The sequence below is a fragment of the Etheostoma cragini genome, chromosome 20, assembly GCF_013103735.1.
Source record: "Etheostoma cragini isolate CJK2018 chromosome 20, CSU_Ecrag_1.0, whole genome shotgun sequence".
Lineage (NCBI taxonomy): Eukaryota > Metazoa > Chordata > Actinopteri > Perciformes > Percidae > Etheostoma > Etheostoma cragini.
This window is the reverse complement of record NC_048426.1, coordinates 1,872,474-1,890,329: the sequence shown is the minus strand read 5'-3', so window position 1 is coordinate 1,890,329 and position 17,856 is coordinate 1,872,474. Positions and strand designations below refer to the sequence as shown.

General features: G+C 40.6%; 2 protein-coding genes across 11 annotated transcripts in view; both read left to right on the top strand.

Moving 5' to 3' along the window:
* Positions 1 to 7,464, top strand: part of larp1b (La ribonucleoprotein 1B) — a 31,926-nt gene extending 24,462 nt beyond the window's left edge. For all 10 annotated transcript variants that reach the window (XM_034858302.1, XM_034858307.1, XM_034858304.1 and 7 more), the window contains 5 exons: positions 433 to 593; positions 994 to 1,138; positions 2,897 to 3,006; positions 4,198 to 4,325; positions 6,041 to 7,464. In XM_034858302.1, coding sequence (XP_034714193.1) covers positions 433 to 593; positions 994 to 1,138; positions 2,897 to 3,006; positions 4,198 to 4,325; positions 6,041 to 6,286 — 790 coding nt within the window. In that variant the 3' untranslated portion in view covers positions 6,287 to 7,464. The remainder of the gene's footprint in view (positions 1 to 432; positions 594 to 993; positions 1,139 to 2,896; positions 3,007 to 4,197; positions 4,326 to 6,040) is intronic.
* Positions 7,465 to 8,692: 1,228 nt separating this feature from the next.
* Positions 8,693 to 17,856, top strand: pgrmc2 (progesterone receptor membrane component 2). Its single transcript, XM_034859035.1, has 3 exons — positions 8,693 to 9,089; positions 14,876 to 15,031; positions 17,635 to 17,856. Exons 1-3 carry the CDS (start codon positions 8,747 to 8,749, stop codon positions 17,730 to 17,732), a joined length of 597 nt encoding a protein of 198 aa, XP_034714926.1. The 5' UTR covers positions 8,693 to 8,746; the 3' UTR covers positions 17,733 to 17,856.

The window sequence follows — 17,856 nt, the reverse complement described above, 5'->3', positions numbered from 1 at the left end:
TAAAAAGATTCAAATGTTGACCAGAATCACTCCCCAGGTGGATAACTTTGAGGGAAGTGCAACAGCATCACAATATTAAGTATTTTCCAGTTTTTCAATACAATAATATTAAATGTAAAGCTAGGTAAATTGCGATCATCTATATTAAAAAAAAAATGTTGAGCAACCTCTTTGCCATTTACTTTGCATATTATCAAATGAGGGTCTATTAGTGCAAGAAACTGCGCTAGAACTGGCAGCAGACGCTCAACAAGGAGGATGGAAAGCAAGATTCTATCCGGTTGAAGTGGGATGCGGAGGTTTCGTGGCTTCTTCCCCCATCAGGCTGCTGAAAGACCTTAGAATAAGATTTTTTTTAAAAATGTAACATACTAGAAATCGCTTTCAAAAACGGTGTCACTCAAATGGGTTCTGTCCTCCATCCTATCACAGCAGCTCCAACGCCTCTCCGTCAGAGGGCGCTCCGCTGGCAGGGAGTTACGGCTGCACCCCCCAGTCCCTGCCCAAATTCTGGCATCCATCCCACGAGCTGCTGAGGGACAACGGCTTCACTCAGCAGGGATACCACAAGTACCTCCGGCGGAGCATAAACGGTACGGACGCAAAGTTAAAAAAAGTCGTATTGTTTTGGGTCTTAAATAATGTATACGTATATATAGGATATATATAGGATATATGTATACGTACAGATTATTATTATTACTCTGTGTCACTTCATATGAATACATTTATTTACTTTGCAAGTAGTTTTGTGACTCTGCCTTTTGTTTTACTTGTATGTTGTGATAAAGGTCTTGAAAAGTCTTAAATTTGACTTAGTGAAACCCTGTGTCTCCTCGTACCTATGCACGTTGTTGATTGAACGCAGAAACAGAAATCCGCTTCATCAGATTGATGTAGATTGTGCAGGTGTTCACAACCGTCTGTTGACCACCTGTGGAGAACACCGCTGGTCGGCGTGCTCTCCTTTGACTTAATCCGTGGTGTTTTCAGAGAGGAAACGGTTGGGGATCGGCCAGTCTCAGGAGATGAACACTCTATTCAGGTTCTGGTCCTTCTTCCTGAGGGACAACTTCAACAGGAAGATGTACGAGGAGTTTAAACTACGTGCGCTGGAGGACGCCAAAGAGAACTACAGGTGAGCCGGACATCACCATGTTTAAACGATAAGCTCCGATGCAAACATACTTCTGTGCCTCAGGGTGGAAAGTCTAAAACATATCGCTTAGATATTTACATGGGGCTGGGCGGTAAAACCAACAATTTGTAACACAGTATTTTGTAGGATTCTGGCGGTTTCACAGTACATCACAGTATTTTTTTTCTTTTGCTCAACTGGGCCTTTTTACATAGGTTTATAATGGCTTATTCTACTGTCAGGAGTACATAGAAGATCTAAAGAGATCTTTAATGTAATATCGACATTGCCACATTATCATCAACCATTCATCCAACGTCCAATCTGATATCATTTTAAAAAAGTAACTGAGGAGACATTGGAGAACCCTTTTGAGTTATGTAAGCACATAATGTAATCTGAACAGTTAGTTATGGGTTATTTATTGTTGTGTTATAAAGTTACTACCATGGGTGAGACGGGTACGCAGTTAAGGCTCCCGTTCTCCATTCACTCACAGGTTACTTTGGCCGCAGCCCTTTCTGCGGATTAACATGTATGAAAAATTCATATACGGGTTATTAATACCGGTATTCTGCCCAGCATTACGTTTACACAAAGCAAATTGGGCTGGAAATGGGCCCTAGAGACAAAACATCAGCTGTTCTCCCCCTCCCCTTTGGAAAAAGATCCAGGACAATCAGATCCAGAACAAACTAAAAAGAAAACCACAAGCAGTCTATAAGACTTATGTACAATAAACCCCAAGATCTGTTAGGGCAGTAACCTCCACCTCACTGTGTTTATTTATCTGGATTTTATTATCAGGGGTAGAAATTAAAATTGTATGTGTTGTCCTTTTTTTTTTTTATTGTAGCGACAATTTTAAAATGGATTCTTTTCTCTAGAGTCTGCATTATTATTATTTTTTTACCAATTATTTAGCTAAACTTCATCTGTTCATACAGTACCGCGGACTACATCATACCCTTTATGAGCAAACCAGAGTGAATGGAGAAAATCCATGTCCCGGTCTTCTTTACAGAGTAAAAATGTCATACTTAATACTATCAAATCGCAACAGAACCGCAATAAAACGAAAACACAGATATTTTATATACTATTTTTGTAATTATATTGTCATACCGAGAGCTAAACTGTGTTCGGTTGTTGTGGAACAATGACAATAAAGATCCCATCTGTCAGTCTAGTGCCATTGAGAACCAGTTCTTATGGTTTAACCTGCAGAGAGTCTTGAATTTGCAAAGCACTACCCCCTCCTCTCTGTGTAACCTTATCCAACTGCCGGGCTCCTGGTCCCTCAGTGTCTGCCTGCAGACGGCTCATGGGCGTCCGCCGCGCTCCAACACTGTTGTAGGGCCTCGCCTGCCAAACCCACATTCCTGTCTGCATAAGTCGAATGCCTGAAGTGGGGGGGTTTCAGGGCGTGTGAGCACTGCCACTGTAACGAGCTGTGACTGTTAACAGCTGTTAGCACAGCAGCTCACCTCTGCTTAATTAAACTGGCCGACCGGTCCGTGTGGTTCCTCTGTCCTCTCCAGTAAAGTATCAATAATCCGCGAGACAAAGCTTTTGCTGTGGTGAATTGTTGAGGCACGGTAGTTGCTACGCTACAGATACACTTACAGGGCAGCAGTTACATCACACCACATCATCACCATGTAAACACACTTGTGTGTAGAAGCCCAGTGTCCTTTTGTTTGCCTGTCTCTGTGGTCAGAGTGCAGGTAAATATTTGTCCCCTTCCCCCTCCCGCAGGTACGGACTGGAGTGTCTCTTCAGATACTACAGCTACGGTTTGGAGAAGAGATTCCGGTTAGATCTATTCAAAGACTTTCAAGAGGAGACCCTCAAGGACTTTGAGAGAGGTAATTAACACCAGAAAGTAACCCAACTGTCCCAAACTTCACTTTTAGCAAGATTTTGAGAAGAATGTCACTGTTTCAGTGTGTAAAACACAAACTGTGTGATAGTTTTCATAAAATCTTTTGACTATAGGGAATTTAAACTGCACACTAAGCCATGAAGCAACATAGTATCGTCCAAATTAAGCTATTATCATTTTATTTATTATAAAAAAATTGTTGGTACATGGCCGCAAGAAAATGTAAGACAAGTAGGTAATAAAAGATATTTTAGATAATAAATAAAACAGAAGCCCATACAGAAGTGAGAAATTCAGAAGTAATAGTAGTATAGCATAATAGCAGTAGTCTAATATAGTTGTAAGCAGAGATATGCAGTATAAGGACTGTTCTTACGACTACTCAAAGTTCGTTAACATAGTTCAGGAACCATTCATAGATGTCCTTATATCTGTGTGTTGCAAGCCATTTATTGGTTGTTGTACAGCTTATGAATGCTAGATAATACCACTATATGTCGTGTAAATCGGCTTAAAAGTTCACTTTGCAGCTTTCACCTCTCTAGGCCAAATGTGTTAAAAGAGGAAAAAAAGCATTGACGTCGATTTCTCAAACCCTTTCAACACCGAGTGACTCAGTGAAGCGGAAGGCAGGGTTGCCAGTAAAACCACTTATTTCCAGCTGAGCTATTTGGGTGTTCAGTAACGCCGTTCCCATTCGAGCCAGATGTGTCGGAGAGATGTGGCCCACGGACCAGCAGATGTTCGGCCGCAGCCAGACTTTGTGCTTAGGAGCCACAACCATAATTAATTTCAGTGTCCAAGGAGCTTCATTTGAGATAAAGCTGATAAGCTGATAAATAAAGCCTTTAATCAGCTAAGCTTCTCTGTATACAGTACACGTTATATTGCTTTAGTTTGCTCACATGCATGTCTACATGTACACTGAGCCAAGCCGTACCATACGGCGGAAATACAACATAAAGAGGGATTGGTTTTGTTTGCACACTAAAATAGTGATTTATAAAATCAGCGAATCAGATTAAAACATTTTACCCAGTCCGGAAAATGTGGACTGCCGATTGTGTGCGTGTGCGCGTGTGTGTGTGTGAGCACTTGCAGTGGATGTAGCATTTGACAGTGACGTGTGTGTTTTTACTAAGCCAGTTTTGCGTCGTGCCGTTTCCTCCCCCAGGTCAGCTGTATGGACTGGAGAAGTTCTGGGCCTTCCTAAAATACTCTAAGATAAAGAACCAGCCCATCGACCCAAAGCTGAAGGAACACCTCTCCCAGTTCAAGAACCTGGAGGACTTCAGGGTGGTGGTGGGTCTCCATGTCTCGTGTGGACAAAACTAGAGCTGAACCATTTGAGGGGGGAATGTAATTGGGATTTTTTTTTAAAACTACAGTAGTTGAACTACAGTTCAATATTCACTGTGTAACAGACAAAACAAGTCATAGAGCATTATAACATGAGACCCCCCACAGCTACTCTATATTCTTATGCAATAATGAGGATATGGATATAAACCGGCAGCAATAAGTGTTTTAATAAGCACGGTAGAGCGGCCGCAGGTTCAACTCCGACCTGCGGCCCTTTGCTGCACGTCCTTCCCCCTCTTTTTAAGTCTAAGCTGTCCTATACTCATAAAGGCCTAAAAATGCCCCAAAAATAATCTTTAAAAAATAAGCATGGGACGTTGACAGTCAAACACACCAGTTGTAATAATGCAAAAACGATTCCAATAACCAATATCAGTACTTTCCTGTAAACTGAAATGTGTGATATACCTGACTTCAATAGCAGCGTCTACGTAATGCATCTTCTACCACCATATTAATTACCATAATATAAAGTCATGAGAAATAAATGAAAGATCCACTGAAATGTAGCATTATTCCAGCATTTATCTTATGATAAATCAGTCGTACGTACAGTATAGTAATAAAAAGAGCAAAAAAATAAATGCTAAACTAAATGTTACACCAAATATTCAGCTAAATGCTGAAATAAAAGCACATAAGAATGTTGCAGGGCACAAATATCTGTTTAGGAGAAAATGAAGACATATCTTGAAAAGTTTTAAATTTGATCGCGGGGCCGTATTTTGTGATTTGTACACACAGGCTAGATCTGGATTCTTTTTTTATGAGTTGTAACAAACATAGCAGGCAGGTTATTTATTGTTGACATTGTAACAGTAGATGAACTGTAAAAACATCACAGTACATTGTGTTTATGATTAACAAAACAGGCACTGATATACACCAAAGATTATTTTAAAGGTGATTAATCGGTTGTTTGGTCTTTAAAGTGTCAGAAACAGGTGAAACATGTCAATCATCGTTTCCCAAAGGCATCAAAGACCAAGACATCAAATGTCTCAAAGATATTCGGATCATTTTTGACGTCACCATTGCGGCCCCCTAAGCTCTAGGGATGGGTCTCAAGGCCCGGTTCTATTAAGGACCCGGTTCCTAATTTCTAAAAACCTGATTATTAATAAGGTCCGAGCTTATTGACACGGCTGTCGAGACTAGTGGATTGGACAACGTCATGTCTTAAAAATAGATACGTGCTCAAACCTGAAAAATGATTTCCGAGCACACAAGACCGTAGATCAAGACTAACGTTAGCCTCCCCACCGCTAATCCTTCAAAACCTAGTCGGACTGGCTACGGCGAGCAGCGCTCGGTGGGCCGCTGAATCGGAGGCAGAAGAAGTCACGTCCCAGACTCCTAGTTTTTGCAATAAAAGCAAAACTAGTAGTTGTCTTTCCACCAAATGATAGAAGAGATAATGGTGTCAATGAAGTCTTGGATCATTAAGCAGTCTGGAAAATGGCATCAGTATCAATAAAATGAATGATCCCCTCTTCTACTAAGCTCTGATTGGTCCAGTGTTTCTGTTAATGGGTACAAACATATACAGCACCTTCTTTTTTGAATCGTTGGTGGCGTGATCACTAGGCTTTTTTTTTTTTTTTTTAACATTGCCTGATTGGTCCGTCTCCATGTAATGACCTTTTTGCCCACAGCCGCCGATGGGAGAGGAGGGAGGCCGGAGGAGACGTCTGTCATCCTCGGCGGGGGATGAAGGGAGGCGTCGGCGACATCCTTCCAACACTACCTCAAAGCCCACGCAGGCCTCCAAGCCATCCGCCTCCGCCGCTGCTGCCGCACAGAACGCACCCAAAGAGAACGCCCAGAAACCCGCCACCGCTCAGGGGAAGAAGCCCGAGTCTGGAGCCGGGAAGAAGGACAGCGCTGCACCAAACAAATGAAGCTCGCCCCTGTAGGCGCGAGTCCGGATAGAAGAGATGTAGAGCGAGGCGGCGGCTGCGGCTCTGAGATCCGCGTTGGCCTCTTTTCAGCGGTAAACCGTTTGGGTATGAAGAGAGACTGAGCGTGGTTGACTTAATTTGATTGTTTTTATCTGTGCATTTCATTTTAAAGCAAGCATAGGCAGTGACGGCTCGCAACGTTTACAAAAAACAAAAAAAAATGCATTCCCTGCATTTTGCCTTTTTTTTTTTTTATTCTCTCAGATGCCAAAACTGTTCAACACTTCTGTAACGAGCTCCGGCCTATAAGGAGCTCTCAGCCCGTTGAACTGGGATTCTAGTCTGCCGAGACAAGAGATAAAGCAGCTAGTCTTGTGTGCCTTCATCTAATTCACCAGGCAGGGGACGGCGACCGGAGACAAAGTAGTCCAAATTTCAGTCTTCCCAATTGATTTTTTTGGGGTTTAAAAAAAAAAAATGTTTTCCAAACTGACACCACTTGCAGGTTTTTTAATTTCTTACAATGACAATCACATTGACAGCTGCAGTCCTAAATTTGTGAAGGACTGCCCCCGAGGCCCATAAACAGATGTTCCCTGATGTTTTGACCATCACAGCTAAACGGATCATGTTCCTTTTCCAATCAAACCTGCGGGAATAATGACACATTTACATGGGACACTTTACTTTCAAGTTCCGTTTTACAGTCAGAGGTAGTCTAATTTATTGTTTTATTTTTACTTTATTTGATGAAATAGTCTTAGGTAATCCTCGCAGTTTGTGATGGCTTTTGCTGTTTAATATTATAAAATAAGAAATGTTTTTGCTGGAATTTCGGGTGTGAGCTAGCGTCCTAAAACTACAGTATATTTTAGCTTGAAGTTGACTTCATATTACGTTTGAGGCTTTGTGCTCTAAAGCACTTAAATAATTAACTTTCCTATACTTCATCGATGGACTTCGGAGAGGTTGTTAGAGTTGAATTAAAAAAAAAAAAAAAAAAAAAAATGTAAATACTATAAAAAATCATTTGCTATTCAATTATTCTTTTTGATTTTAAGAATTGATTTGTTTTATCGATAGTGTGGTTTGGAGTGTTTTAGGATGAAGCAATGCATGTTAATGCCACAGTCTTGAATTGTAAAATGCAAAAAATTATAAAATAACAGTTGATTGTATTAACTTGTGTTTGTGTGATCTGTCCTGCGTTCTCTGCACATTTCTCTCTCTTCTTGGTATCTGCTTATGTTGCCGAGGGCGACCCACAGAGACGGGTTTGGTTTCTGTTCCTAACAACACAGATCTCAGTAAACTAAAAAACGAAAGCAGGTTTCCACTGAGTGCAACACTTCTAACAGAGTAAACAGATATGAGGGAAGTGTGTTTACATAAAGTGTGCTAATAGCACTCAGATAAAATATGGAATAAAAAGGGCAACGCTGGGGAAATGGCGTGTGAGGTTAAGAAACAAAGCCTAAACTACTAAAGATATAACATTTGGGATCATTTATTGGATCTGAAATGCATATTCTAGCCTAGAAATGCCTTATTCTGCTCATACGACCATAGTTTTATATCATTAGGACAGAAATATTAAGTTATATAACAGTTCAGTACATATTTAAAGAAGTCAAAATGTCTGCATATTTTAATAAGTTTTTGGCACTTGGTTTGGGACACTACGGGTCCCGATAGAGTGACAAAAACCATCAACCGTCCCCTCAAATTAAGATCATGGATGTATGATGAGACAAGTAGGCGCGTGTGTTGTTGCCTTCAGGTGTGGCTCGTACAATCTTTCTAAGTGGCTCTGGATGGGACTGTCAAGTGTTCCTGTGTAATTACATTCGTTTTAATGTTTAGTGGTTTGTTTTCATCTTGAATCTGGGTGGCCCCAAACTAGTGCGAGTTTTTAAAACATGCCTTGCGATTTTTAAATGGATTAAAAACAATAATGTAACCACTAAAAGTTGAGAGATAAAAATCAAGGAACATAAATGCCAAATGATGCAATAAAATTACACTTTTCTATCAAAGGCCTATTTGAGATCAAATTCATTAATCTACATATACACAAAAAGTATGCTAATACTGTCTTGATTCATTTTAATTAATGATTGGTTTTGTTTTCTTTTAATTAAAGGGCAAACTGAAGCTTATAGCACGTTTTCAAATGTATCAAATAACGAAAATGAACTACACACACACACATACATACTACTAGTTATGGGCATGTTTCGCTATTTGCAGACATTCTTTTTTGAGTAATCTGGGAGAAAAAAAAAATTATTTGAATAATCGATAGTAAAAGTAATCATTAGTTGCAGATGGACAGTTTTACGTTGCACCATAGAACGCAATGTCACAACACAGACCGCTTGCTCAACTAGTGGTTCCGCTAACCCGACAGGACCTGAACGCAGCATCTGGCCAGGGGCGGGTAGGCGCTAACCGTGCAGTATGGCGGACGATGGAGATAGTTCGAGCGGACCAGTTGACACAAGCGGCGGGCAGGGGGCAGCGGACGAGTCGGACGGGCTCGGCCTCGGCGCGATGTTGCTGAATATCAGTATTTTAGTTCTGGTTGTGGCAGTCTGTTTGGTGGTGTACCGGCGGTGGGGCAGGAGGCTCGTCGCCGCCGCGGCCCAGGGCGACGAGGCCTCGGCGCTTCCCAAGATGAGGAGACGGGACTTCTCTCTGGAGCAGTTGCGGGAGTACGACGGACTCCAGAACCCCCGCATCCTAATGGCTGTTAACATGAAAGTTTTCGACGTGACCAGCGGCAAAAAGTTTTACGGGAAAGGTGAGCAGGGCAATGGGTAGATAACGAGTTGACAACCGGGTGAGTTAGCTGACACGTCCCCGCTCGTGGTGAGTTGTCCCAAATATTTGGGCGCAAACGGCTGTGGTTAGCTAGCTTAACGTTAGCTCTTTTGGCTTTGTCTGTGTTATTGAATAGGATGCTACCTGTAAGCTAACTAGCACGGCTGTTTCGGGCTCGTGGCTGTTGTGATGATGCATGAACACCTCTAAACTTTTAATGGGTGAACACTTAACCTGTTAAACTTTTTAGTTAAAGTTAAAGGCTGGAGATTTTACCTAGCTAGCCTGTTAGCTTGTTGACACGCACATTGATAACACATTACACTGTCTGGGTGTCTGGTCTGGAGCCGCTGCTTGTTTACACTCGTATAGCTAATCATGCACGAATATTAAGAACTTTGCACCAATGTTTGAACCTTAACGAATATTAATTAAGGAAATATCTACTAATGTAGAGGCTAGTTTTTGAAGAAAATACGTGTTTTGTGGGGACACTGACTCCTGCTGTGCAAAGTGAAAATAATTAGCAGCTAAGGGAAGACGTTTGTGAACAAATGTGTACCGTAGTGCAAATATTCAATTTCTTTACTTTCACAAAACATGCTTCAGTCACCGCAAGTCTCATTTTATACACATGTCACACCGTTGGAAAGCCGTTGGTTAGTTCCCTTTCATATGGTGCCCCATTTGTAAGGAACATGCACTTGTGGCACGAGCATCAAAGCCGAGTACGTGGGGTGCGCCCATGAAAATAATGCCAAATCTTCTCAGCCATGTCATATAAAAAAAAAAACAGCTTATTTTGAGCTTCTGGTGCCCCCAAGTGTTGCCAATCAAATGCCTGATTGGCAACTTGGGCGTGCCAGAGTGACCAACACAACCACGTTGGCTGACTTGCTACAAATGGTGGTTGAAGAATGGTATAGCATCCCACAGCAGTGTGTGTGTGTGTGTGTGTGACCAGGCTGGGGACCAGCATGAGGAGGAGGTGCCAGGCTGTTGTGGTTGTGTATGGTTCTTCCACACGTGAATACATTGTTAAATTGCCAATATGTCTTGTTTCTTCAAACTTCTATCATCCAGTCCAGCGAACACCAAAAAAGTCGTTGGCAGAATTAGCTGTTTGGCATTGGCAGAGAAGATTTGGCAAATTTTTCATGGGTGCAACCCACATACTCTGCGCTGCTGCTCATCCTACAAATGCACATTCCTAACAAATGGGGTGCCATTTGAAAGGGAACTAAACAAGCTTTCCAGTGGTATAATATTATATATATATATATGCATGCATACACACAGTATTTGTGCAAAGCAAACTAACGTGCTACTCAGCTTGTTCTCTGCCCTGGCTAACTCAGCCATCTACTCTTTCATAAACTATAATTATTCAGACAGCATTCCCAGCAGTCTCATGTGTTGAGCCTGCCACGCCACGCCACCAACAACCGAGACATGTAGGCCTAAATCTATCCAGCTCACCAAATTATGACCCACAGTTTTACAGTAGACGCATCCTGGAGTTTAGTTGACTGAGCCACATCATGCGTTGTCTAGTTGGTATTGGTGTTTAGCCTGTTGGCAAGTGTCTTTTTTTAATTTATTTTTTACTACGAGGGCCGGTTGGGGCCAGTGGCAGTAGAAGTTTTAAATGCTTTACATAAGTAAAAGTGGGCCTGGTTGATATAGAGAAAATCAAATATCTCTATATTATCGACCAAATACCTACGCAATGTTGATATTGTGTCTGTGCTTTAAGAAAATGTTATTTACACAGTGAGATTTTTGATAAATATTCTCCAGAAATGATTTAATGACTTGGTGAGTAAAGGTAAATAACAGAACAGCTGGGGCAGTCTGGGAAGTTCAGACAGTGACATCACTTTACTGTCATGCAGTCTTTAAAACCACGAAAAGACAACACTTACCATATTACAAAATTGCTATATATCCAAAATCTAAGACAATATCTAGTCTTGTATCACAATTATTGCCTAACCCTAAGTAAAGTACTAATAACACACTGAAAAGTTTGAGAATTTAAAAAAGCTAAACGCAGATCCCATAGCGCTCTACATTTAGTCAGTTCTAAAATCTTATTTGATATTAGGATGGATATTTGAAAAGTTTCCATCTGTGCTGCCCCATTGTAACTAAGTTAAAAAGTGTCATATATATATATATATATATATATATATATATATATATATATATGTATATGTATTTAATATATATATCTCCCTGGCACATCATGCTGGGACAGCTAGTTGATCGAGCTACATGTCAGTTGACAGTTACTTGATACTTTGGTTTGGTGGTCCATTAAAGTCAGTTGTGATTACATAATATCAAACATTGTCTTGGTTCAGGGTCTGGAAAGTGAAAGTTTGGTCCAGTTTCTAAATGTGAAAGTGATCCTGTTGTTGAATACCGAAGGCTTTTAGGTTTTGGGGCTCAGACAAGATACGCAGACCTGTGCATTTCTCATTATTTTTTATAGCTTATACACCCAAATATGAATCAAAAAGTAAAATAATAGCCAGTGGCACCCCTTCACTACTGGTTGGAGGAGAATCCAGCTGACATACTGCGTTTTTTATTATAATTCAGACACAAATCTTCCATCTCTTCTTTGTCGTGAGACATAAAATAAATCCCATTCTTCAGAATGTCAGTATAATACTGTAGGGTTACTCAGGCTGGCACTTTAATCTGTAAAATGCTTGTTCTTGTAGTTATGGAAGGTTGGAGCATATCTAATCTCTGTGGTGATAAGGCGTCTCTGTCTCACTGTTGCCAATTTGGAGTTGTGTTTTTCTTCTGTTGCACAATGAAAGGAAGAAAACCTGAGGGCCTGCAGAGTTTTCACATGCTGGTCAGATGATGTTCTTCTGGAGGATGACGGAATATTTTAAACGCAGAGACAGCGTCAGCGAAGGCTCGAGGCGTTGTTTAGGAAATGTTTTCTACAAGTTGAACATTACAAGTGCCTTTTGGAAGAGATATCACACATATCAGTCAGGTTACTGGAAAGTTTTGAGTACAACATGCATCCTTTCAACGCAGCATCCTTCGTGACATCCTGTTCTAATACAGCACTGATATTGTATATGCATAGGAAATGTTGTTACACGACTGGACTACAACATAGAACTGAGCATTATTGGACAGAACCAAAGACAAACGCACAGACACGTCTGTAGAAATACATTCATACAAAATGGTTTTGTCTTTAAGCTATTTTGACCGTTTTTTTATTTTATCATCTGCTCTAGCTTTTCCAACGTTTTACAAACAGATATGATGATAATTATGGTCCAAAATAATGTGCGGAGGACCTCTGAACAACTCATAAATACATGCACCTATGTTTTCATTAAACTATAGACATGAAGATATATCTTAAAAGGACTTCAAGTTTCCTATCTTAAGTTTGTAGTTTTACACATTTTATTTATGAGAACTTTAATATATTTTGATGTTCCTCTGTTCTCTTGTGACAATGAAACAAATTATTATTATTATATATATATATATATATATATATATATATATATATGCGTGTCAGTGAGCCAATCAGCACGCAAAAGGCTTCTACCAAGCTCTGATAATGTCTGTGATTGGCTGTTTAAGGTTACATGTTGTAGAGACACGCAGATCAAAAACTCTCCGTTACACAGAGATGGGGCTCACGTAGTAGCAGCTGGAAAATAAAAAGATTTGTGCCGTAATGTTGTAATTTCTTTTTGTTACTGTATCGATATAAAGCTAATTGGTCAAAAATATTGTGATATTGGATTGTCTCCATACCGCCCAGCCCTATTGTTATATATCCATATCAGATTCAGTATGGTTTGGGATGTATCCCAAAACAATCAGTAGTAATGGGGCTTTCATTAGTTAGGCAAGTAGAAGCATTACTTGTTATTGGTTTACTCAACTGGAAAAGGAACATTTCAGAAATGTTATTTAAGTGCAACTAACTTCTGTGTTTATCATCTGCCAGTTGTTTCCTTGGTTAAGAGATTAGTCGCTTTGTCAGAAAATAGTGAAAAATACTTGGCCTGCAGAAGTTATCATGTATTCAAAGTACTTATTATATTTGCCCCTCCGTTCAAAGACAGTTTACTCTCATATATGACAACTAGTGTCTGCACACTGGATAGTTATTGTTATTCCTATCACATGATTTATTATGTTTTACTGGACTGAAAATGGGGTTTCCGTGGGGTCTTTAAAAGTTAAAATATTAGAACTTAGAAAATCTTAAATTTGTATTGTTATAAGTAAAAAAAAAAAAGTTCCAGGTTTTAAATAAATAAATAGGTAAAAACCGTAATTTTTCTATGTCTAATGCTCATTGAAATGCACTTCAACAGCACTTTTAGAATGTTTTTTTTTTAATTCTGTGGTGTTGTAGTTTGTTCTGTAGCTAGTCTAAATAGAATTGTCTGTATTGGGACTACAAATGTAACCAACATGTAACTCATGTTTCAGCTTTAGGTCTTACATTTTATCCATAATGGTCTTAAAAAGGCCTTAAAGCATTTTGACTTCTAACAGCCAATCATTACATATGAGTGGCTGGAGCCAAAAAACCAATGGTTTAATTTTCAGACTATTGATTATTAGATTAATGGACTAATAGTTGCCGCTGTATTTGAACTCTAATGCTTGCCATCATATCACATTTCGCATCACAACAACATCTTAATACATCTTACAGCTCTAATAACAACATTATGCTGAACTTATTGGCAGTCCTGGAGGCTTTTAATGTGAAGCAGCAGTCGCATAAGGGAGGTCTGACGCTACGCCAAGGAAGAACTTGTTTTTGTACGGTTCCTACCACGGCTGTTCTCCGTGACCCAGTTTGAGACGGCGTCAAAGCTTTAACCCTTGTGCTGTCTCCCATTCGGCCCACAACTCAACACCAGGGTTAAAAGCAGAGACCGCCGGAGCAAACGGGGCAGAAAAACGGACCGGTTCATCCTGGGAAATCACCAGCCAGCTTGGAGGAACAGGAGTGAGTGTCACACTGCTGACCTGTGGGAGTGGAGGATGCCTGACAGGGGCGGCATGACATATCTATATAAGCTTGCGGAATATTGCGAAAGACGCTCAAAGATTCTTGTGTTAGTTGAATGAAAAAACTGCACTTTAAAATGTAACTCGTTATCTTTTTTAGTGCTGCCTTTTATATATATAAAAAAAGTTTGTTGATTAAAAATAATGGTGGAAATGATTTAATTTGTTGTATTTTAGACTGCTGAAAGCAGCAGAACTGAGTACACTCTAATACTATTTTTGTGTTGGTATCAATAGGAAAATGAATGTTAAAATGTAACTGTTATTCATTTTTAGTAGCGCCTTTTATATATTCAATTCAATCTTTAATTTGTTCCATGAAAGGAAGTTGGGAAGGATTTCCTTTTGTTTGTTTTAAATGCAACAAGCAAGTTGTTGTCTTTAAGCAGAATACCGAAAGACGCAGAACAGAGTACACTTTAATATATGTTTATTTATAGATTAATTTATAGATTGCCTTTTTTTTTGGCTAGTGAGAGAAACAAACCTACCAGCCACTTGCATATTTTGCCAGCATGTGGCTGGTACATTGTGAAAATATCGAACCCTGGTTGCAGGTATTATCGTTATGGTGCTCTTCCACCTCTATGGCATATTTTCTTCCTATTGATTGGTTGCAGCCCTAATGCGTGATCTCTTGTGCATCCCGACTCAGCGTGACGTCGTCTTTTCTTTCCTCAGACGGTCCTTACGGCATTTTCGCCGGCCGGGACGGGTCGAGAGGCCTGGCCACCTTCTGCCTGGAGAAGGACGCCCTGCGGGACGAGTACGACGACCTGTCCGACCTCAACGCTGTGCAGATGGAGAGCGTCAGGGAGTGGGAGATGCAGTTTATGGGTAGGCTTGTTTCCTGATGACCCCGCCAGAGAGAAATGCTCCACCGATATTGATCTGGCTCCGATTTCACAGAGGCAGCCACAGCTGAGGATCCAAAACACAAGTTTGTCTTTGTTTTCCTGCAACAGCATCCGATGCTTTAACACGTTGTATTACAGTTTGAAGAGCATGATTTACTGGATGTCGTCAAATCGGGACCATGGAAAGCTGCTAGCCAGTACACCCGTTTGTAATGAGGCTGTTGAACCGATTCACACCGACCGTCCTTCAGTTTATATTTAGAAATAAATCCGCCTCCGCTTAGGGAAGAAAAAAGACCGCAAGGTTGCAGAGTCACTGTGCGTCCAATAAGAAGAACTATGAAAAAGCTCAGTGCTCGAAAGCAATGTTTTATACCACAATGCAGATTGATTGATTGATTGATTGATTGTTATATGCACATTTTTAACAGAAAAATCCTAAATGCAACAGGTAGAGCCAAGATGAGGACACAATTTGGGAGCAAAATAACTAGAGACCACTACCAGGAAATGGTCTGCTCAAACCCGATGATAGGGGGACGTTAGGAGATTAACGACAAAATATAAACACGCGGACTCCTGCAATGACCAACTTCTTAACACGTTTTGTTAAAAAGCTCAGGAAATTCAGGATTTATAAAGTTCTTGACAATGCGGGCCGAGCTGAAACTATTAGACCATTATTCTATTATATGTCATTTTTTAATAAGCACCACTGCCTGTCCATTCTCAGCAGCGGTGTTTCATATCAATATCAACTGCAAATATTTTGAATTTTGGGCTGTTGCTCAGACAAAACCAGTCATCTGTTGATGTCACCAAGAAAATAACGATTATGAAAATAATTGTCAGTTGCAGCCCTAGATGTTTTTTCTTCATTTACCTGACATTTATTAGATCCAACCGTGTATGGATTAATTGTGGAGAGAATTATCGGATGAAAAGATAATTAAATAAAACAGTTAGTGGCATCCCTAACAGTTTACAAACATATATAAGAATAAGAAAGCCAGAAAATATTAACCTTTAAAAACCTGAAACCAGTGAATCTTCTGCATTTGTTTTGCTCAAGAAATCCATCCACAATCCAAATAGTTCTGTCGATCAACCAATTGATGAAATGACTGTTTCAGCTCCCAAAAAACGGGTTACTTCTGAAACGTGCCGTTAAACCAAACCTCGGGAGTGAACGCGAGACAAACATGTAATAAACCTCAAGTTAAAATATCCCCTGCCAGCACAGCTGCTGAGAAACAGGAAGCACTGGAACTGGAAGGAAACAATGGGCTCAAATACTTTGTTGGTAAATCACATCCGCAGGTTACTCTGTAACTGGAAATGTAACACAGATTTAGGTTATTATAGTCAAAACTTTTCCTAACCCTCCTGTTGTCCTCGGGACTAATTTGACCCATTTTCAACAAGTTTCTATATCACACATCTGGGTTTTCTTTCAACCAAATTGTCAAAAATAGTGTGGATGGTTCACTACAACGCTCTTCACAAGTAAAGTAAAGGCTCACTTCTCTACTTTCCTTGAATTTGGGTGTTTTGTTAAATGTTATAGTATTTAAATGTTGAAAAAGGTCTCCAGAATTTCGGGAAAAAGCTTCAGAAACGCTGCGGAAAACGATAAAGGCTGGGAAAAGTGACAAATGTCGAAAAAGAACAGCTCAAGTTTTAACCCAGGAAAAACAGTTGCGACAATCTTTAACACTCCAGAAATCGACTTGATATAGTTTAATAATCAACAATATAGGATACAGTATTTAAAACTAGTTCTATCATGTAATCATGCACATACTGTGAGATGTTGGCACAGCCGGAGGGAAGACATTGATGATTTCAACAAGCTTTGAAAAAATTTCCAAAAACAAGAAGAATGTGTACTGCCATCTACAGGGACCTATGTGCCTTTTTAGCACGCGAAGATTGAAATATTACAAAATCTCAATTGAAATAGTAACCAAAAGGGGCTCAGGATGCTGCAAATGTTGGTATAACATGAAGCCATCTGGAGGATTTAACGCCAACAAATAATAATTTATGAATGAATCAGATTTGAACATGTGTGTCAGTGGCTTGTTGGTCTTTACATTGTTAGCTTGTTTCCTATCCTGAGCTGGGACACGTTCACACGGTTGGATAAAGGACTTATTGGGCTACGCGACGGACCACGCAATGCACACACTCTCCGTGCCACCCCCTAGAAAACCGCCACGACCAATCGAACGCCATGTCTCTCAATCTGACACGCAGCTTTGGAAGTTGGCGGCCGCAAACGGCGTCTGATTAAATCATGTAAGGAGAAGTCAGTAAAGTACTCCCAGCATGCTGTTGACCACAGTCCAGAGTTGTCCCTGCTGTCGGGTCAAAATGTAGGGCATTCGTCAATCATCGCTTTTTTTTTTTCCCACTAGGCACACAAGCAGCCATGTCTGAAATCCACCTGTCGCTCAACCCTCTAAGCCCGTGAACTGCATTTAGTGTCTGTTGTTGGTAGGCTCGGCCATGGAGGAGGGCTGTGACGGATGTCCAGCCCAGTTTTTTAACGCGAGATTCTTTTCATCGATTCTTTTCCAGAAAAATATGACTACGTGGGAAGGTTGCTGAAGCCCGGCGACGAGCCGTCGGAGTACACGGACGAGGAGGACATCAAGGACCACCTGAAGCACGACTGAGGCGCTTCCATCGCACCGACCAAAGCCAGGAGCCCCAAACAGCTGCGTCCCTCCCCAGACCACCTCCTCCTCCCACCCCATCGCTCTACCTGCCACTATTTCTTCTACTGCCCTCCCTTTCCCC